Source organism: Elaeis guineensis, chromosome 3 (genome assembly GCF_000442705.2).
Source record: "Elaeis guineensis isolate ETL-2024a chromosome 3, EG11, whole genome shotgun sequence".
Taxonomy (NCBI): Eukaryota; Viridiplantae; Streptophyta; class Magnoliopsida; order Arecales; family Arecaceae; genus Elaeis; species Elaeis guineensis.
Window position 1 is genome coordinate 10,385,084 of NC_025995.2, and position 21,813 is coordinate 10,406,896.

Sequence of the window (21,813 nt, forward strand, 5' to 3'; positions counted from 1 at the left end):
ATGATCCTCGGCTCTGCACTTTTCCTCTCAGCTCATCCATTGAAAATAAAAAGATAATGGCAAATTCGTAAATCCATCTTCCCTTTCCTTGTTCCATCCTGCCCCCATTCGTACTTCCGCCCTTTGACCGGCCACTTCCACCAAATTACGAAGATGCCCTTCTCCAACGGTCACAGAGCAGTCTTGGTAATATTTAAAAAGGTGGGGGCCAAAGTTGTGCTTTTATATCCAGATGACGCTTCCCCTCTTATTTTATCTTCGGACCGATTCCCATCTAGGGTTTCTCCTCCGAAACGCTAACCCTAATTAAGCTCCAAAACCCTCACTTGAATTCCTTCCTGCTTCCAAGAACCGAGCTTTCCCCCTCCAAGATCCAATCGCCGTCGTCTGCGCACGATCATTGGCCTCCCGGTGGCCCATGGACTCCTCCCGAACGCCGGAGACCGGCTCCGTCGGCGAGGATACGCGCGGCGAGGAGGAAACCGCCGAGAATAAGGCCCCCTCGGATGGCCTGGAGGAGCCGGTGGTCGATGTCTCCGGGAAGGCGTGGGAGGTATCGCTGTTCGAGAGGCCGCTGTCGGACGGGGCCGCCGAGGGGCTGTATGTGTACCGGAATACTTTTCACCTGGTCCCGCGGGCGATCGGGCAGCTGGGGAGGCTCAAGACTCTCAAGTTCTTCGCGAATGACATCGAGGTGCTGCCGCCGGAGGCTGGGGATTTGGTGGAACTCGAGCGTTTGCAGGTGAAGATCACATCGCCGGGAATTTCGGGTATCCCATTCGGGAATCTCAAGTCTTTGAAAGAACTCGAGCTCTGTAAGGCGCCGCCGAGGCTGTCGGCGTTTTCTATACTATCCGAGATTTCTGCGCTCCGGTGCCTCACAAAACTCTCCATATGCCACTTTTCTATCAGGTATTTCTTGGTCCGTCCTGATATGTTCTTGAAAAGAAAATCACTTTTGCTATGATAGATTGATGTCATTGAAATTGTTCGGTGGCTGGTTAATTGGTTTAGATTCTGCTTATGATTTATGCCACTTTTCTATCAGGTATTTCTTGGTCCTGATATATTCTTGAAAAGAAAATCACTTTTTCTATGATATTTGATTGATGTCACTGAAATTGTCCGGTGGCTGGTTAATTGGTTTAGATTCTGCTTATGATTTATGCCACTTTTCTATCGGGCATTTCTTGGTCCTGATATATTCTTGAAAAGATGATCATTTTTTCTATGATAGATTGATGTCATTGAAATTGTCCGGTGGCTGGTTAACTGGTTTAGATTCTGCTTATGATTTATGCCACTTTTCTATCGGGCATTTCTTGGTCGTGATATATTCTTGAAAAGATGATCATTTTTTCTATGATAGATTGATGTCATGTCCAGTGGCTGGTTAATTGGTTTAGATTCTGCTTATTATTTATGCCACTTTTCTATCAGGTATTTCTTGGTCCTGATATATTTTTGAAAAGAAAATCACTTTTTCTATGATAGATTGATGTCATTGAAATTGTCTGGTGGCTGGTTAATTGGTTTAGATTCTGTTTGTGATTTTGATGCTGATTGGTTCGATTGAAAACAAAATATCATGATAAAGAATGCAAAATTTGAGAGTAACATGGACCAAGAATATGAACTTTAAGTTTCTGGTTTAATTGGTGTATGATTTAGGCCTCTAGCAAGCAGAAATTAGGTCACTATATTGGTCAAACTGGAACTAATCCATAAAGCCTTTGCTATGTGATCTTCATGGTTTAAATTTCGAACTAAATTCTTTTTTTTTGTCTGAAGTAACTATAAGGGTGGATCAACAGAGCACTGCTAATGTGATTTCTTGGGAAAAATCATCAGGTGGCTTAAGTTACTTTGCTTATTGCCTATGGTTAGTTTGACCTCTTTTATGCTAGTCTCTTTGAGAATTTTGATCTGTGCATAAAGAAGGAAAAAATTTCAACCTATGCCCATGTGACAAGAGGATTATTAAGGTGTTTGAGGATGCTTATGTAGGTGTCAGTGTACATAAATCTGGTGTTCATCTAAATCATGTTGAGTTCTTAGACTAGCTAGACAAATGCAATATGTTGGAACCGTGGAAGATTTGATGTTGATTTTGAACCTAGTGAGAAACACAAGAATAGATGGCTGATATTAGTTAGGGTGCTGCAGTGATCTTCGGTTTGGGCCACTTAGATCATAATGTGTTGTTATGACTAACTCTATAGTAGACCTATTTATGGGCTTGACCAGGCTTTGTCCAAAGGTCAACACAATTTACTTAGGCCCTGGGCTAGTCTAGCTTGGCCTTTGGGCCTAACTTCTAAGCTCATGCTTGGCCCTTACTTGGGCTTTGGGCTTTGAGCCAGCTTTCGGGCTTCATGACTATTTTTTTTAATTTTTAAAAAATATTGAGAAATGCTTAAAAATATTTATAAAAGCAAAATATGAAAAAGTAAATATTGCCAATAACTTACAACATGTCTATAATCCCCAAGAAAAGTAAAAGAAATTTGGGTGGGTTGGTTCGGGGCTGGGCTTCAATCCCCAAGCCTAAGCCTAGTGCATTCTTTAAACATACCTATTTTCAAGCTTGGACTGAGGTTGGCTCGGCCTAAGCTCGCCCAAAAGTCTTTGAGCTTGAGTAGGCTGGTTGGGCTTCTCAGCCCGTGAACAAGTCTACTCTATAAAGCAAATAATTGGAACCTGTTAAGTCAACCCGATCCAAAAAGCAAATGCAACTTGCATCCACAGGTTGGATTGAGTCTAACAAACAATTCTAGTTGGTTTCAGGTTGATGACTTATGACCTGTTTGGTCATATTAATACTATGTAACACTACTGCCTGCTCCTATCCTCTTTTTAACAAACAATCCCTAGTCTAGTTGTAGTTCTTGTTCTAAGGGATACAAGTTACAGAAGAATCGAGAAAATTGGGACTGCATTTATCAATTTCTTGAAGAATTTAAAATACACCCGTTGAATTGTAAATGTAAAGATAACCTTAATTTCTCACTCCTACTCACCTCTGTCAACTTCCTTGCCCATCTTTGCTATATTTGCCCCATTTGCGCCCTCCCCCTTTTTGCTACTTTTGCCGTACCTTCTTCCCATCTCTTCCCTTTGCTCCCTCTCCTCCCCTTCTTCCTGCCTCCCTCTCCTCCTTGGGCCTGTTTGCAATCCTTTAGAATTCTTAGCTTGTTTGATTGCCTTCTTAGCTGTATCCTGCTACCACTTCAATATGGTTGTTAAGCTCCATCATAGCCCCATCATTGTCAAGTTATGCCGCCACTTAATCACTATCATTTAGCCATTTTATTGCCCCTTTTTGTCCTTTCCCCTCGTTTTCCTCCATTTCCTTCTCTCAACTAATTTGATCCTAGGTTTGGGTCAAGGTTCACAAATTTGACATCGATATGTACCAGTACCTACTTGGTATGGTGCCAAACCATATACGACATGCGGTACACAAATGCATACCAGTTCAATACCAGTACAATATTTGTTGGCTTATTTTGATTTTTATTTTTGAGGTTTATTTTAAGGTTTATGGATGATTAAAAGTATTGTAGTGTACTTTCAAAGTACTCAATGAAGGCTTGGTTATAGTTTGAAATACCCAATTGAGGTTTATGGATATTCAAAATACTTTTACATGATAATACTATTTGGTCAGTTTTTGCTCAGCCTACGAACACTTATCTAGTAAGGAACATCTTTTGTTCATAGATAGTTGTCTAGAACCATATTGAGTGGCTCAAAGTATATTGTTTGTTATTCCAAGATTTATTCAGGATAGTTGCAGTCTTTAATAATTTGAAGTATTAAGCAAATTTTGCATCATAGAGACATGCTCTTTGGTTTCATTTTGAAGATTTCAATTTCTATGGACTCATCAATATATAATAGCGAAGCCTCTATAATTGCTTATTGTTTTTTGTAAATTAAATGGTCAACTTGAAGTAAGTCTGTCCATGAGGTTTTATTTCTTTATGAGGCATAACTAAATTGCCATCTTAGACCCATTGTCAATATATTTAAACAACAGTCTTAGATTTTGTCCTTGCTTTTTTTTTTCCCCGCATGCAATAGTTTGGCATAGGTATAAGTGTGAGGATGAAGCATTTTTTTTCGATGATTTGAGGTTCTTGCATGGCATTTTTCTTTGTCAAACATGAATTTTGTGCCTTGCTTTATGACATAAGTTAAAATTGTTATCATAACTTATTTTTCCTGGTTTATTCTTTCCCAAGGCTGTTTAATAATGGACTTCTTCCTTAAGGGTGAGTGGGGCATAATCAATAATACACGTTCTCCATATAAGAAAATAAATTACATATATTCGTTCATGCTTAAATATTACTAAGATCATATAGGTGTTATGGAGGGCAATTAGGGACATATACTATTGAATATAGGAGAGTAAATGGAGGATATTGGATTGTAAATTTGGAATTAAGAATTAGATGAAGAAGTCATGCTAGAGGCTGTTTCTATTATTCCAAATACTTTTGAAAGAATGTAACATTTAGTGATTCCATGTATAATATTGTGGCATCTGTTTCATGTGTAAAGTATCCATCCATGTGAGAAAAAAAAGTAGGAAAAAGTAAAGAAAGAAAGGAAGGAAAGAAGGAGCACATGAAAAAAGAAAAGAAGGAAAACAGAAGAATATGAAAAAGGAAAGGGAGGAAGAAGAAGAAAAGGAAAAAAGAAGGGAACAAAAAAAGGAAAGAAAGAAATGAAGGAAAGAAGAGAAAATGAAAGAAAGAAAGTAAGGAAAGAAGAAGAAAAGGAAAGAAAGAAAGGAAGGGAGAACAAGAGGAAGGAAAGAAGGAAAAGGGAAAGAAAAAGGAAGGAAAAAGGGAAAGGGAAAAGGATAAGGGCCCCGAACTGATCTGAACCGAGTGGAGTGGGCGGTTCCTCTTGGTTCAGGCTAGTTTAGTTTGGTTTGGACCCTTTACTTAGCTGTACCCATGAACTGATCTGATAACATGTCGTTTCAGGTCGGTTAGACGTACCTTGGTCTAGGTTGATAAGTTGGTTTCAGTTATCTGACTTACTGGCATATGAAGGTTAGAGCCATTTTGGCTTGATAGTGAATGTCATCCCAAACTTGAGCCATTCCAACATTTTGCTTTTCTTGATGATATTTAAGACACTGTCGAGCATTGCTGGTAAAACTTCCTTTCTAAGACATTTGAAGCGAATTAGAAAGGCTTTATTTTGTTCATTTACTGGTGTCATCCTAAACATGCTTAGAATAGTAAAAGGCTTTTAGAAGAAGCTTCAGAAACTCTAGAAGAAGCTTCAACAACTAACTTTTACATTATCCTTGTGTGAGATTGCTAGACTTGTCTATTTGAGTGTCGAAACTCTGGCTAATGTAAAGTCTGATTCTTTGTTCTATTCTTACTTTTATCATAAGTACATTTGGATTAATATGTGCAAATTTTGCGTAGGATACTAGATCCAACCTAAACTGATTCTGATTTATTGCTTGGATAAACCCTATCCTTAATCCTTAATAGTGTTATCCTAGATCATTGCCAGCAGGGACCTATTAGTTTTCCTCTTGCTGCTGATGTGGGTAGAAGTCATGAAACTCTGCAGTTTGACTGCTATATGATACCTTCAACTATTAATATAGGGAAGCTGGACCTTTGCCAGCTGAATGCCCACATAAAATGATTAGTCCTCACCTCCTTGGTCATTTTTAAATGAATGAAGAATGCTAGCATTGTGAAGATGAGGTTATTCTTGACAATAGTGTTATGGATTAGAATCATGGAAAGGTTGTTTCTAATTCTGTTGCAACTTCTGAGAACTGTGGGGAGGTTCTGGTAGTACAGTGGTTTGGCAATCCCTAGAGGATTTGAATTTGATAAATGGTTAATATTTGGTAATCTGCATTGGCAACAGCATGCATGTGGTGCTTTTTGTAGTTGTTGTAGTGAGTGGAAAAGTTAACAATAGTCTTATTAGAAATTGGTGAGACTTAATTTCCAGACTGGAAGTTAAGTTGATCATATAGCATCTTGCTAAATCAAGAGAGAGGTGTTTTATGTCATGGTATTTAGTTTACTTCTCTTTAGGAGAGGTCTGTAAAGATGTTACATCATGCATAGCATGTGATATTATATGGAGTCATCTAGTTTATCTTGATCTAAGAGGCAACATATGATGGAGTAACTTCAGTTCCCCCTTATCAATAGTGTGAAAACATAGTTACTTTTCCAAAGGATGCTTTAAGGGCATTAAAAGTTCATGCAAGTCACCAATGATGATCACTTGACTTGTTAGCAACAACAAGAAGTGCTTATGCTACATGGTAATTCCAAGCTCTGCTTACACAACAATCATTATAACAAGCATGCCTATTTTAGTGAAGGTGCAAATTCAAGTGTTCTAATTGTCTAATTCCAACTTAATTTTTTTGTGCAACTCTGCCAGCACCACAGCCAAACTCCATGAAAGTTGGTTGCATGTGATCATGATACTGAGCTATCACTTATAGAAAGAAATTACCTAAATACTAGAGTTGCTCGTTTTATAACATAGTTTCGTTAGCCTAACTATGTGTTAGTGGTCCTTTAGTTTCCTTTTTCCATGGCTTCCACCTATTAAACTGACCACATTAATTTATCTTGCTTAGGCATTTTGTCACATAGTCCTGTTAGCCAAATGATATGTTTCTAGTCATTTAATTTCTGTGGTGCCCACTTTTTCTTAAAGTTACCACATAAATTCCACTTGCTTAGGCATGAATTCTACTTGCTTAAGCACCATCGAGCATTAAAGGTTTATAGGCTGTCACTTGGTGATGTTGACAACAAACAATGCTAGACCTTTGCAGTGTAGGCTGGATGACAGCAGTAATCTTATTCCTTGGCATGGTCACACTATTTTCAGAGCAGCTGGAAAGTTTTCAAACTGTTCCTGCAATTTTGACTTGCCAAATGATTCTCTGAACTAATCCGAAACGAATGTAATTTTTTTATGAATTATTGTCATTTATAAAATTTACAAATTGTTCATGAATGATTCATATCCTGTTCATGAAATATTCAAGAACTCATTTTTGTAATGTTAATTGTTATTGGTGTTATTGTTTATGTTAATATATGTTGTTTTGTTGCCTGTGATTGTTTTTCAGCACAAACCAGTGTACAATTATAAAAAATGCTCCTATAGTTTCATTTGTTTTATACTTTAGTTATTTATTTAGTACCAGCAAACTTTTGCTGAATCTTTTGAGTTTTTACCCTCAAAATTTGAGTTTTCCTAGTTGAGTTATACCAACTGCACAAATATTGTTATTGGGATTCTGAATAACCTGTCAAGATGCTATATCTGGAATCATCCGTTGACTTGTGATCATGAAACAATATGGTAAAGAAATATACAATTGCAGAAGTAAAGAAAGGCTGTCTTTAATATGATGCTTTTGCTACCATCTGCAGATACCTTCCTCCTGAAATTGGCTGCCTTAAAAAACTTGAGGAGCTTGATCTTTCATTCAATAAGCTGAAGAACTTGCCTAATGATATTGCTGAGTTGAGTGCTCTTAGATCATTAAAAGTTGCCAATAATAAGTTGGTGGACCTTCCATCAGGAATATCCTCTTTGGGGAGTCTTGAAAATTTGGACTTGTCAAATAATAGGCTGACTTCATTGGCATCACTTGAACTAGCTTCTATGCTTGCCCTCCAGTATCTGAATCTTCAGGTATTATATAATACTACTCATCATTTGGATTGTACTCGTTATCTTTGTTACTTGGTTATTCCTGTGTAGTTTGGTGAAGTCATCATTTTTCAGTGAAGAGCACTTGAAATGATTGAGATCCACATATTTCTGAGCTATAAAGCCTTTATTTTAATCATCTAATTGGAAGTAGCCTATGTCAATTTTTTCTTTAGTTGTGGTTGTAACTATGCAAGACTAAGAAAAGGTCACAACTTCAATTTCTCATTTAAAAATTCTGAGCTACCCTTGATATCGTTCTCTTCTCTTTATATGTGATTTGTTTATTTATATGAGCAACAGGAACAAAAAATAGCAGCAACTAATAAGTTCAAATAAAAGAAGGTGGTAGATGTGAATAAGAGAGCCTGATTAGTAAAAATTAGATTTCTATATTTTCTTGGTGTTCTTTACATTTTTTCTGGCTGAACTAAAATTCCTATGCAGTCGACAGACTGGTTTAGAACTTCATTTGTTTGAGAATGTTGCAGTTATTATTTGTTGAATCCCTTTTTTATTTCTTTTTATGGTAGAATTGGTTTACTTTTTCTCATTTATTTTTTTGTGAAAAATCTCTTAGCAATTCATTTAGGATTTCACTTTACAAATTTGACATGAGATTCTGATGGAAGAAATAAGCTACTTTCCTTGATTTATTCTATTGTGAAAGTCTAATCCATTTAAATTTAACATTTATAAATTTGGAGTAGATTTCACCTTCTAAATTTGATATTAAACATGTCATGCCTACTCCTTTTTTTTTTTTTTTTTTTTAAATTTTGTTTTTTTGGACCTAGTAGATCTGGTTTCTGATCTTATTAATAAAAGCAGACATCTTGTGCAAGAAAAACTAATCTATATTATTTGGTTTCCATATTGCTTCTACCCTTATATAAAGAATAAACTGTTTTCTAGCTGTCTTATCTTTCATTTATGGCTTGTATGTATATATATTTTGGAATTAAAAGTGTCTCTTAGTGCTGAGAGGATAGTTAGTTTCTAGCTACTTTCTTTTATATTTGTTGCTTATATAGATCTGATATGTTCATTTGCCTTCCTAACTTCCATTTTTCCTTTCTTTCTCTCTTCAAAGTACAATAAGCTCTCCAATGATTGTCAAATTCCATCATGGATATGCTACAATTTCAAGGGGAATGGGGAAGACATTGCTAAGGATGAGATGACTAAATCTTTAGCCGAGGTGGATGTACAAGATGTGGCAGTTCATAGGAGCCATTGTAAACGTTCATGTAATGGTAATGCCTGATGTCCCTTTAACTTTTTCCTCTCTTTTGATCTTCTGCATGCTGGTGGAGTTGATTTGCTTTTTCTTCTTGAAATCAGGTTGTTCTACATCTTCATGTTTACATCCTGATGTCTCATCAGGTTATAAATGTCATGCAACACAAAGGATGAAAAAGGGATGGAAGCGTCGTGACTATCTGCAGCAAAGAGCTCGCCAGGAGCGTTTGAACTACAGCAGAAAGTGGAAAAGTGAAGACCAAAATGATAATATGACAGAGAAGATGGCTGAAGAAAATGATTCATGTATGGAAAATAGATACTCTGAGTTGCATATTGCTGTAGATGAAGAAAAATTGTTGGATAGTTCTGCAAAATCAAGTGCTGTAGCAGAAGATATATCAAGCACTGTTGACAGTGATGGTTGTGGCCTTGCCAAAGAGAGTGCTGTTCTGATTTTATATGACCGTGCTGACAGTGAAAAAGTTAGATTACATAAGAAAGATAATGGAGACAACAACTCATGCATCACATCTGAGTCTGCTGGCTTGAATAAGGACTCTGATGTTGAAAATGAGAGAGAGGATAATGTTTCTTCAGTCTACCCTCTTACTGATCTAAATGTGCCTGATGAAGACTCCTCGTCGGAGGCATCTAAATTCATTTTGAAATCAAAAAGGCACTCGGACAAGGATCTCGATAATCCTAAACCAAGCAAATTTCGTAAACCAGTTGATGAATGCTCAAACCTATCCTGCAAGTATAGCACTGAATCATTTTGCAGCATCGATGACCATCTACCGGATGGATTCTATGATGCAGGACGCGATCGTCCCTTCATGTCACTACAAGATTATGAACAGAGCCTGTGCCTAGATTCACGTGAAGTTATTCTTTTGGACAGGTGACTCTATGCTTTGTGGTAAACCTTGATTGCTCTTTACAATGACTAGTTGTATCATAATTTTTCACGATTTTGATAAACATGGAAATATCCAGGTACTGACTTACTGTGTTCATTTAGGGAGAAGGATGAAGAGCTGGATGCAATTGCTTTTTCTGCACAAGTACTAATGTCTAGTTTAAAATGGTCAAGTTTAACTGTAACTGAGGAGGATGGGGTTGACAACTTGCGAAGGGCATCGGTCCTTGCTCTCTTTGTATCAGATTGTTTTGGGGGAAGTGACAGAAGTGCTTCAGTTATGAGAACACGAAGAGCTATTGCTGGCTTAAGCAAGCAGCAACCTTTTGTCTGTACTTGTTCTGCTGCAAACACCTTTGATAATGGTGAAACATCGAAACAGATGCATGGCATTTCAAGTCTTAATTTCAATGATCTTTGTGAAAAATCTCTGCGGTTCATCAAGGAAACACGCAATTCAAATGTTGTGCCTATAGGAACACTGCGATTTGGTGTTTGTAGGCACAGAGCTGTGCTAATGAAGGTGATTCCACTTTTCTACTGTTTTTTGTCAGGTAAAGTTTGGATCCCATATTTTCCCTATTTGTATCTGTGTGCTGATTAACAATTCAATTGCTGCAGTATCTATGTGATCGAGCAGAGCCTCCAATCCCCTGTGAGCTTGTAAGGGGATATCTTGATTTCATGCCGCATGCTTGGAACACTATTCTTGTTAGAAGGGGCAATTCATGGGTACGAATGGTTGCTGATGTGTGTTATCCAACTGACATACGAGAAGAAACAGATCCAGAGTATTTTTGCCGGTGAGTTTTTCCTTTCAAATATGTTTTTCTTTGGGACTTACTGCTGTTTTAGATTGATTTCTGTCTATCGATGTCCATGCTTTAACATTTTAGTAAGACTAAGGAATTCAAATGAAAGTCAAGTGCGCTGTATACCATCCCTTTAATTGGTCTTTTTCTCTTCCCTTAAACATGAGGCTTTATTGACAAATTTCTTCTTTTTCAGGTACATCCCACTTAGTCGACTTAATGTTCCTTTGGAAACCATGAGTTCTCCTATCTTCAGATGTTCTTTTCCTTCTTTCTCCCTTTACTGTGGAAATGAGAATGCATCCCGTTCCGTCTTCCATTGCAAATTTGGAAATGTTACTGCTGCTGTGAAGGTAAGCATTCATTTTGGAGCTTTTTACTTGCTGTTAAGTTTTTCCTATAGCTTATGGGATTTTTTTTTCTTTAAATTATATTAATTATTGGATTTTGGTTGTTGTAGGTGCGTAAATTAGATGCATGTGTGGCATCGAATGAGGAAATTAGAGATTTTGAATACACATTTTTAGGGGAAGTAAGAATGCTAGGTGCATTAAGGAAGCACAGCTGTATAGTAGATATTTATGGTCACCAGCTTGCTGCTAAGTGGGTTTCTCCAGCAGATGGGAATAAAGAGTATAAGCTGTTGCAGTCTATAATTGTTATGGAGTATGTAAAGGGCGGCTCTCTTAAGGTAATTTACATGTCGAAATGCTTGTTCCTTTGTTTCTCATAAGATCATAAAATGGTTCTAAAGGTTGGCTTCCTTCATTCTTTACAGAGTTATTTATGCAAATTAGCTAAAGAGGGTGAGAAGCATGTGCCAGTTGATGTTGCTTTATCTATTGCTAGAGATGTTGCTTGGGCATTGGTTGAAGTGCACTCCAAGCACATTATTCACCGTGACATAAAAAGTGAGAACATTTTAATCGATCTGGATTCCAGGCGAAGCGATGGTACACCAATTGTGAAGCTCTCTGATTTTGATAGATCAGTTCCTCTCCAATCTTTCGCACACACATGCTGTATTGCTCACCTTGGCATACATCCGCCTGATGTTTGTGTTGGAACTCCTCGGTGGATGGCTCCAGAGGTGGTGCAAGCTATGTTTAAAAGAAATCCTTATGGGCTGGTAATTCCTGCTTCTTGCTACCTACCTAGCTGGTTAGGTCCTTTGAAGCCCTCCTGGTTTTGGTAGTGTTCTTATTAATTTGCCTGCAGCCAAGGGTTCTATCATTATATTTCTTCCATAGGATGTTGCATGATTCGCAGTTTCTGTTTTGAAATATTCTCTTTCCGCTGATAAGCAGAAAAAAATGTCGGCAAATGTATGAGAAAAACATCTTTGTTTCTCTGATAACTTCTCCCACAGCTGACCTGTGTTCCTGTTTGTAAAGAAGCTTGGAATGAAGCAGCGGAAAGAATTTTTGTCAGATATAGACTCAATATTGCTTTAACGTGATACACTTTTAAATGCTTGTTGACTTGCACTTAGATTGTGAATCCAACTAAATGAAACAAATTACTAGGGCTTGCTACATGAGGTAGCTAATTATACCTGAGATACAAGCTAAAAATTATATCATTTTATTTATTTATTTTTTGTTAAATTGCAGTGCCTCAGATTTATGCTTTCATGGGTTTGTGCTGGGTGGTTTGTGGTTTTGGTTTGTAGGTTTTTTTATCATTATCTCATTCGTACTCTTTATTGGATAGACAATCCAATCTTGATCTAAGTTTCAATTGAAAGAGGAGGGTTGATGTCTGGTTGTCAGCTAGTCGTAAGCAAATTGCTTATGTATAAATTCTGATGAATATTACTTGTTTTAACCATGGCAATTTTTTTTGTGGTTGCAGGAGGTGGATATTTGGTCATATGGTTGTCTTCTATTGGAATTGCTGACCCTCCAGATACCATACATGGGCCAATCTGAATCAGAAATATATGATCTATTGCAAGTAAGTTCATTCCCCCCCAAAAAAATGTGTTTCCATGATATTTGGTTTTTTTCTTTAAATTAAATAGCTTCCCATGAAAACCTTGAGTTGTTTTCAGGCATACAAAATTGTTTTTTGTTCTTTGCTGCTTTCTCTAAATTTCCTCCCTGCTTCCACACTTCTTGTTATACCTGAATAAGCAGTGTTATTTTTCTATTTTCATCCATTGCCCATTAGAAAATACCTGATAACTCACCATTCAAAATAAGCAATAACACTTTACGAACAAACCTAGTAGTTAGTTCGAGTTACTCATTGATTTAATTTTGTCCTAAAGGCTGCATATGCTTACTTTTCCAATTTTAAAATATATTATTGAATGTCATTGTTGAAATTTTTCTAGCAGGGTTTATCTGTTGCATAAGAGTAGGAGTTAAAAGTAGGAATAGTTAGTGACAGAAAAATCATAGATTTTGAATGTTAAGTCTGTGATCAGAATTCTTAGATTTATGATTTATAAAACTAATTTTTTTTCACTCTCTAAATATCTTTTTTTTTTCCTATTTATAACTAGCAAAGGCAGGAGAAGGTGCTTACTGGCTAATTCAGCAAAGCCTGTTCTATGGGCTCGATCCTGCCTTCGCTTCAATATTCAGCCATTTTACCTGTCCTAGTTCTTTGTGATAAATAAAAAAGACAGGAGATATCATAAACTGGGTCAAAATGCAGTCTGACACCTTGATGGCAGTCAAGCCCCCCAGTTCTCAGAATGCCCTTACAGTGTCATAATTTTATTAAGACATAGATCTAATATGCCAACTCGTTATGTGTTACAAGATCAACTGTTATGCCTCAAGTTGGATATTGGTGATCAGAGTCTGATATACATCATTCATTACTTTGATCAACAACTTAATAGTAAAATTTACTTGAAGCTGATTTAGCCAAATCATTGATTGGCATATCCAAGGTGTTTTCTTCTTTGCAACATATCCCTTAATATTGTTATTTATTTTTGTGCTTAAGATTATTGTATCTTGATCAACAGATGAAACAAGGCCCAAGACTTCCTCCAGAACTGGAAGCACTAGCATCGCCGGATGAGCTGAAGTCAGGATCAAAATCAGAGATATTTTGTGATGCTGATGCTAAAATTTTGAAGCTATTGGTTGACCTTTTTTACCAGTGTACTAGTGGAAATCCAGCCGACCGTCCTACTGCCCGGGACATCTATGACTCACTCTTTTCTGTTTCTTCACAATCACCTGAAACATAGCTGAGCAGTTGTGACTAATTATATGCAACTCCAGCAAATTTTTTTGCCGTTGTAGTACTGAGGCATCATATATTTGTTGCTCCCTGACAGCTGAAGAAGATGATATTTGGACCAGTCACCTAATTTTTATGATTATCATGCAATCTATTTAATTTGTTCAGAGGGAAGCCTAGAGTTGCTGTTGATACTTCGTATGGAGCAGCCTTTCTTCCACGGCTGGCTTGTGTCTCATTGTGACAAAGGGATGGTTCTCTGTCTTACATTATTTTGTAATATCCCCAGTATCTGTTCACAATGAATAGCAACTGTACTATTATTTTTCGATTGAGGTTTAACGAGTTGATTTATTCTTCTCAAATGTTGTGAGAGTTCTCAATTTATTATTGTGTTTTACATTATTTTTTAAATAGCCCTAGAACCTGTCCGCAACAAATAGCAACTGTACTATTATTTTTCAGTTGAGGTTTAACAAGTTGATTTGTTCTTCTCAAATGTTGTGAGAATTCTCAATTTGTTATCATGGTCAAAGAAATGAAGTTGGAACAATGATGTAGTTTTGCAGGAATTTTTATTTCTGTAATGAAATTCTTGATCTGATTCTAATGACAAATTTGAGAAGCATTTGAAATCAAAAAATATGGAGTGGAATTTCGCAGCTAGTCTTGGTGCGGCGATAACATTGCTCCATTGTAGCTTGGGCATCGTGGATAAGAAATGTGGAGTTTGTCTCTTTGCTTGGGGTAAGACTGTACATCTGACCTTCTTCAAATCCTATGGTGGTTGGAGCCCTGTGCATTAGAATGTATCTTCTTCCCCTTTTGGTGTCAACTGCTAGAATCATGGTATCCATGCTTGGTTCTTTGTGATTTGTGGAGCGACATGGCTTGGAATTGGTGTATAAAATAGAATGCTCTTATGTGCAACTCAGAGTAATTGATAGAATGCTCTTATGTGCAACTCAGAGTAATTGATATTGTAATAAGGGGCTGTTTGTTTGCTTGCAATTCAATTGTATAATCATAGGCAGTAATTCAATCATCTGCAATTGGAATTCTTCTTCTTTTGGTGTCAACAGAGAATCATGGTATCTGTTGGTGCAAAAATCCGCTTGCGTCGGAGAAGCTGGAGTCGAGGAAGTCGCGGTCGCCGTCGGGACCTGCAAAGGAAGTCTAAACCGAAGGTGGGGTTGCTCCGGCAAGACCCTCCGACGCTCAAGTCAGTTCTCTGCCTCAACAAGAATAGAGTGCTCGAACGGAGAATTTAGCAGAGTTTTTAGAGAAAAGATGAGAGCTTATAGAATAACGTATCTGGGGTCTCCTTTTATAGGCGGAGGGGGCCGTAGTCTGATAGCGACATCTGTAACCATCTGACAGTGAGCTGCCCAGGGTCAGGCGGAGTTTGCTGCGAAGAGTAGTGGAGTGGATCCGTGGCTATCACCGGGGTGTGTCACGTGGAGTCAGTTACGGAGAGTGGAGCGACGTTCGCTGTCGTGACTCGTCATGGAGTGGTGGGATCGCACAGGATCCGCCGCGGGGAGTGGAGCAGAATTGTGACCGTTAATACGGCCTGTCAGGGAGTAATGGAGTTGCATAGGGTCCGCCGCAGGGAGTGGAGCAGTGTTGTCCGTTACTGTAGCCTGCCAGGGAGTAATGGAGTTGCGTAGGGTCTGCCGCAGGGAGTGGAGCAGTGTTGTCCGTTACTGTGGCCTGCCAGGGGGTCCAGACTTGTCGGTCGAAGTTCGGTTGGAGTCGGTAGCGAGGTCCGGTGTCCGTAGGAGTTTGGGCGAGATCTTCCCGCAGTCGGAATAGAAGACGGAGCCCGGCTCCTGTAGGAGTCCGGGCGGAGTCTTCCTGCAATTAAAGTTAAAGGCGAAGTCCGGCTCCCGTAGGAGTCCGGACAAGGCTTACCGGCAGCTAATGTTGAGGACGGAGCCCGGCTCCCGTAGGAGTCCGGGCGGAGTCTACTTGCGGTTGAAGTTGTTGGCGGAGTCCGGCTCCCGTAGGAGTTCGGACAAAGCTTGTCTGCAGCCGTTGGAGTCGAGGATGAAGCCTGGCTCCCGTAGGAGTCCGGGCGGAGTCTTCCTGTAATTAAAGTTAAAGGCGAAGTCCGGCTCCCGTAGGAGTCCGGACAAGGCTTACCGGCAGCTAATGTTGAGGACGGAGCCCGGCTCCCGTAGGAGTCCGGGCGGAGTCTACTTGCGGTTGAAGTTGTTGGCGGAGTCCGGCTCCCGTAGGAGTTCGGACAAAGCTTGTCTGCAGCCGTTGGAGTCGAGGATGAAGCCCGGCTCCCGTAGGAGTCCGGGCGGAGTCTTCCTGCAATTAAAGTTAAAGGCGAAGTCCAGCTCCCGTAGGAGTCCGGACAAGGCTTACCGGCAGCCAATGTTGAGGACGGAGCCCGGCTCCCGTAGGAGTCCGGGCGGGGCTCGCAAGGGCTAATCCTGTCGAGAACTTTGGTCGTGGGTATTTTGTACCCAACACTAGTCCCCCTACTTTCGAGTTTGAAGTTTGAATGAAGGAAGTACAGAGAGATGGCCGAAGTTATCCCCTCGAATCCTGTGCATAACCGCCCTCGGATATGTTGGCATTTAATGTGCGCACGTCAGAGCCCTTTTTCCGGTTAAGGCGACCTGAAGAGTCTTTTCGGAACTCCCGTCGAAACGTGATCCCAAGCATCGCGTTACGGAAATTTGCGAACAGTCAATCCTCGATAGCGGCGAGTGGGACACGCGGGACATGTGGCACGCACCAGTTGGCCTAGGGACGTCCGCCGCCATAACTGCGCTAAGATCCGTTGGCTATTTAAACCCCCTGCTCTTCCTTCGGGGCTTCATCCTGCCGAGAGGACGGCACCTTTCTTTCGTCTGAGAGCCTAGCTACTCAGCCACTTCCTCCGCACCGGTCCTTGCCGTCTTCATCTCCTCGATTCTTCTCTAAGGGGTTCCCACGTCATGTCCTCCACCCCGGAGGCCATCCTCGAAGGGATGTCTAGGGCTTGGAGGAAGGCGAGGAGGAGAATAGCAGCCGGTGAGATCTCCGGTCATCAAGTGGCCGCTGAGGATCCCCGTCGTCTCAAAGGGGGCTCAAGGAAGAATTTCTTCAACAACAGGGGTTTAATAACGGGGGCCGCTGGTAAAGGTATTCTGCCCGAGAATTTCGGAGTAGTAAGGCGGGGTGATACCGGTCAAGAGGGCAGAGCTGTCGTCACAAGCTGTGGCGGGATCCTTGATGCCGTCGGGGCCGAGGGACCAGAAGCGGTCGACATCGACGGTGGGGCAGTAAAACTTGTTGCGGGGGCGGTGGAAGTAGCGCATGCCAACCTTGCCGGAGCTTTCTGGACGGTGGCTACCACAGAGTATTTGGTGATGACGCATATTTCTGGCACCACCGTTGCCCCCAGGGTGACTCCGGTTCTTCTTGAAACAGGTCTTCGTCGCCGCTACCGTTGCCCTTACCGCCCCCGAGAACCTATCCCATCCTTTTCCCCCTGAGGTTGGGACTTCGGAGGTGGGGCGAAGCAAGGCGGGATGAAAGCCGATAGGCCCGCCACACGCACTGGACATGAAATGGGAAGAGAAGTTTGCAGCTTGAAGCGGCTTCCGGCGTATCCTTTCCAAACCGTGTTCTCGATGTCGTCGATGATGTATTTATTTTTTATATTTTTTTTTCTGGCCCATCGGGTCTTGTAACGTACACCTTGTTGGTTGAAAAATGAAGAGGAGATTTTGTTATCTCGCCTGCATCTTGCATCGAATAGTCATCCGTCGAACTTCTTTATTCTTCTTTCTTCTCTCTTCCTCCTTTTCTTCTTTTCTTTTTCGCGTCGTCCTGAGGTCGTCGACGACCTCTTTTATTCGTGTAGGATTGTTATTTGCCGAGCTCTTTTTTGATTTTTACGCCGTCCGGTTGTCATTTTTCCGTCAATGGCCGCAGGCTCGCTTGGGGCCATTCGGGCCTGGGGTCCCTCCCAGGGCTTGAATTCGGAGATCCGAGCTTCTGCCACCCTAAGTAAGTCGTCCTATTTTGTGTCGAAAACTTCCCCAAGAGCTGGGACTCCCGATTGGAGCCCCAGTCCTTGCGGTGACAGAGTTTTCGGTACCTCGACCGCAGTCCATTTTTCAACCGTAGCTGTCCTGGTCCGTTACCTTCCTTTTTACTTTTCGCTCGGAGTTTTTCTCTGCTGAAGTCAAGGCGAAGTTCGACTCCCGTGGGAGTCCGGACGGAACCCTCCTGTGATTGGAGTCACGGGCGGAGTCCAGCTCCCGTAGGAGTCCAGGCGGAGTTCCTTGCAATCAAAATCAGATGCGAAGTCCGGCTCCCGTAAGAGTCCGGGTGGAGTCTATTTGCGGTTGAAGTTGTCGGCGGAGTCCGGCTCCCGTAGGAGTCCGGACGAAGTCTGTCCGCAGCCGTTGGAGTCGAGGATGAAGCCCGACTCCCGTAGGAGTCCGGGCGGAGTCTTCCTGCAATTAAAGTTAAAGGCGAAGTCCGGCTCCCGTAGGAGTCTGGACAAGGCTTACCGGCAGCTAATGTTAAGGACGGAGCCCGGCTCCCGTAGGAGTCCGGGCGGAGTCTACTTGCGGTTGAAGTTGTTGGCGGAGTCCGGCTTCCGTAGGAGTTCGGACAAAGCTTGTCTGCAGCCGTTGGAGTCGAGGATGAAGCCCGGCTCCCGTAGGAGTCCGGGCGGAGTCTTCCTGCAATTAAAGTTAAAGGCGAAGTCAGGCTCCCGTAGGAGTTCGGACAAGGCTTACCGGCAGCCAATGTTGAGGACGGAGCCCGGCTCCCGTAGGAGTCCGGGCGGAGTCTACTTGCGGTTGAAGTTGTTGGCAGAGTCCGGCTCCCGTAGGAGTTCGGACAAAGCTTGTCTGCAGCCGTTGGAGTCGAGGATGAAGCCCGGCTCCCGTAGGAGTCCGGGCGGAGTCTTCCTGCAATTAAAGTTAAAGGCGAAGTCCGGCTCCCGTAGGAGTCCGGACGAATCTTACCGGCGGTTGACGTTGGCGACGAAGCCCGGCTCCCGTAGGAGTCCGGGCGAAGTCCCCCTTGGGGTCGGAGTCATAGGCGGAGCCCATCTCCCGTGAGAGTTCGGGCGGATCTTATCGGCTGTTGAAGTTGGTGACGGTGCTCGTCTCCCGTGGGAGTCCGGGCAGAGTCCGCAAGGGCTAATCCTGTTGAGAACTTCGACCGTGGGTATTTTGTACCCAACACTCTCCCCATCCGGTCTAAATGGAATCGGGCCTTCGACTTTGCTCAAGTTAGGGCGATGTTCTCCTCCTGTCCCTAACAGGGCTGTGGGGGCTCATATGGGCATTGTAAGGCCTCTCCCCCCATCCAGTCTAAATGGGACCGGGCCTTCGACTTTGCTCAAGTTAGGGCGAGGTTCTCCTTCTGTCCCTAACAGGGCTGTGGGGGCTCATATGGGCGTTGTAAGGCCTCTCCCCCCATCCGGTCTAAATGGAACCGGGCCTTCGACTTTGCTCAAGTTAGGGCGAGGTTCTCCTCCTGTCCCTAACAGGGCTGTGGGGGCTCATATGGGCGTTGTAAGGCCTCTCCCTCCATCCGGTCTAAATGGAATCGGGCCTTCGACTTTGCTCAAGTTAGGGCGAGGTTCTCCTCCTGTCCCTAACAGGGCTGTGGGGGCTCATATTGACGTTGTAAGGCCTCTCCCCCCATCCGGTCTAAATGGAACCGGGCCTTCGACTTTGCTCAAGTTAGGGCGAGGTTCTCCTCCTGTCCCTAACAGGGCTGTGGGGGCTCATATGGGCGTTGTAAGGCCTCTCCCCCCATCCGGTCTAAATGGAATCGGGCCTTCGACTTTGCTCAAGTTAGGGTGAGGTTCTCCTCCTGTCCCTAATAGGGCTGTGGGGGCACATATGGGCGTTGTAAGGCCTCTCCCCCCATCCGGTCTAAATGGAACCGGGCCTTCGACTTTGTCGGGACGACGTTTCCCTTTGGCTTCTGACACAGTTTGTGCGAATTGTTTAAAGACATGCAGGTATGCAACTTTCAATTAAAATGAAGTTATTGGTAGTACACCCGTAAGTTTTTCGAGTTCCACGGTCGCGGGAGGTCGGCTCCTCCGAGTTCCTTAAGATAATAAGTTCCTGGCCGAACTACTTCTTTGACTTCATACGGTCCTTCCCAGTTTGGGGTGAGTTTTCCCCGGTCCTGAGGTTGCGAGACAGCAGCTCGTCGAAGTACTAGATCTCCTGCTTTAAAGGCTTTGTTCTTGACCCGGACGTTGTAATATCGAGCAACTTTCTGTCTGTAGGCTGCCATTCGAACCTGAGCGATCTCCCGTCTTTCTTCCAGCAGGTCGAGGTTGGCTCTAAGACTTTGTGAATTTTGATGTTCGTCGAATGCCACGACTCGTGCCGATGGGAGTTTAAGCTCAATTGGGATGACGGCTTCCGTACCGAAGGCTAAAGCAAAGGGGGTCTCCCCCATAGGTAACCTCTGGGTAGTTCGATACGCCCATAGCACATGATAAAGCTCGTCCGCCCAAGTTTCCTTTGCTTTTTCAAGTCTTGTCTTAATCCCCTGCAAAAGGGTTCTGTTGGTCACCTCAGCTTCGCCGTTCGCCTGGGGATGGGCTACTGATGTAAAGTTGTGGGAGATATTTAGATCTTCATAGAATTCGGCGAATTTTGCTCCCGCAAATTATCGTCCATTATCAGTGATTAGGGTTCTAGGCAGACCGAACCTACACACGATCGATTTCCAGACGAAATCTTAAACTTTTGCTTCCGTGATTTTTGCTAGTGGTTCGGCTTCAACCCATTTGGTGAAGTAGTCGATCGCTACGAGGAGGAACTTCCTTGCCCAGATGCCATGGAAAAAGGGCCAAGGATATCCATCCCCCATTGTGCAAAATGCCATGGGGCACTCAAGGGTGTGAGTTCGGTGGTGGGCTGTCTCTGGATGTTGGCGTACCTCTGACATCGATCACACTTTTTGACATATTCAATCGAATCACGATGCATCGTTGGCCAGTAATATCCCTGGCGGAGCAGCTTATGAGATAAAGATCTAGCCCCCAAATGGTTTCCGCAAATCCCCTCGTGTACTTCCCACAAGGCGTAGTCAGCTTCCGAGGGCCGGAGACATTTCAAGAGGGGCAAGGAGTATGATCTTTTGTATAATTTGCCCTCATAAAGGATGTACCGGGAGGCTTGATTTTGGAGCTTCCGAGCCTCCTTCGCATCCTGGGGGAGAACTCCATCCTTAAGATAGGTTATCAGCGGGTCGACCCAGCTGGGCCCGTGGTCGATCTCCATTACGGGCCGCGATTCTTCTGTACTCGGGTGTTTTAGAACTTCGAAGAGGATGCCTCTGGGCAATTCGGCCGGAGCCGATGTCGCCAGCTTGGAGAGAAGATCGGCCCTGGAATTCTCCAGCCTGGGAATCTGTCTAATGTTGAAGCTGCTGAAGGTGGGGGTGAGCTCCTTTACCTTCTCAAGATATCTGACCATACTGTCCTCCCGCGCTTCATAACTCCCACTGACTTGCCCCACCACCAGTTGAGAGTCACTGTGCACCCGGAGCTGACTTATTCCCAGCTCTCTGGCGATCCTTAGTCCTGCGATCAGAGCTTCATATTCCGCTCCATTGTTTGTTGCGGGGAACTCGAAACGCAGAGCGTACTCCGCTATGACTCCCTCCAGATTGACCAAGATCAGGCCTGCACCTGCGCCCGACATGTTGGAAGATCCATCCACATAGAGGGTCCAAAAGCGATCGGAGGGATTGGCCTCTTCGTTGGGGGAGTTCGGTTGAGACTTCAGGTCGTCAACTTTGCTTTGCTCAGGTTCGACCTCCTCTGGGATGGTGCACTCTACTATGAAATCTGCCAGTATTTGGATCTTTACTGCTGGTCTAGGTCTGTAGTTGATGTCG

General features: G+C 42.6%; 1 protein-coding gene across 2 annotated transcripts; it reads left to right on the top strand.

The window, feature by feature from the left end:
- The first annotated feature begins 284 nt into the window (after positions 1-284).
- LOC105042204 (uncharacterized) lies at positions 285-14,285 on the top strand. Of its 2 annotated transcripts, none has more exons than XM_010919324.4 (11): positions 285-912; positions 7,458-7,722; positions 8,834-8,996; positions 9,085-9,886; positions 10,007-10,427; positions 10,526-10,707; positions 10,913-11,069; positions 11,177-11,407; positions 11,495-11,845; positions 12,571-12,672; positions 13,700-14,285. In XM_010919324.4, exons 1-11 carry the CDS (start codon positions 419-421, stop codon positions 13,925-13,927), a joined length of 3,396 nt encoding a protein of 1,131 aa, XP_010917626.1. In that variant the 5' UTR covers positions 285-418; the 3' UTR covers positions 13,928-14,285. The 2 variants fall into 2 exon arrangements, with proteins under 2 accessions (XP_010917626.1, XP_010917627.1); XM_010919325.4 differs by having other exon boundaries at positions 9,127-9,886; positions 13,700-14,141.
- Positions 14,286-21,813: the final 7,528 nt, after the last annotated feature.

Excerpts from the sequence above, each read along its gene's own strand:
- LOC105042204 (XM_010919324.4), top strand. The coding sequence starts at position 419 with ATGGACTCCTCCCGAACGCCGGAGACCGGCTCCGTCGGCGAGGATACG. Across the intron at positions 913-7,457 it reads ATATGCCACTTTTCTATCAG|ATACCTTCCTCCTGAAATTG; the intron begins GTATTTCTTGGT and ends TACCATCTGCAG. Across the intron at positions 11,846-12,570 it reads AAAGAAATCCTTATGGGCTG|GAGGTGGATATTTGGTCATA; the intron begins GTAATTCCTGCT and ends TTGTGGTTGCAG.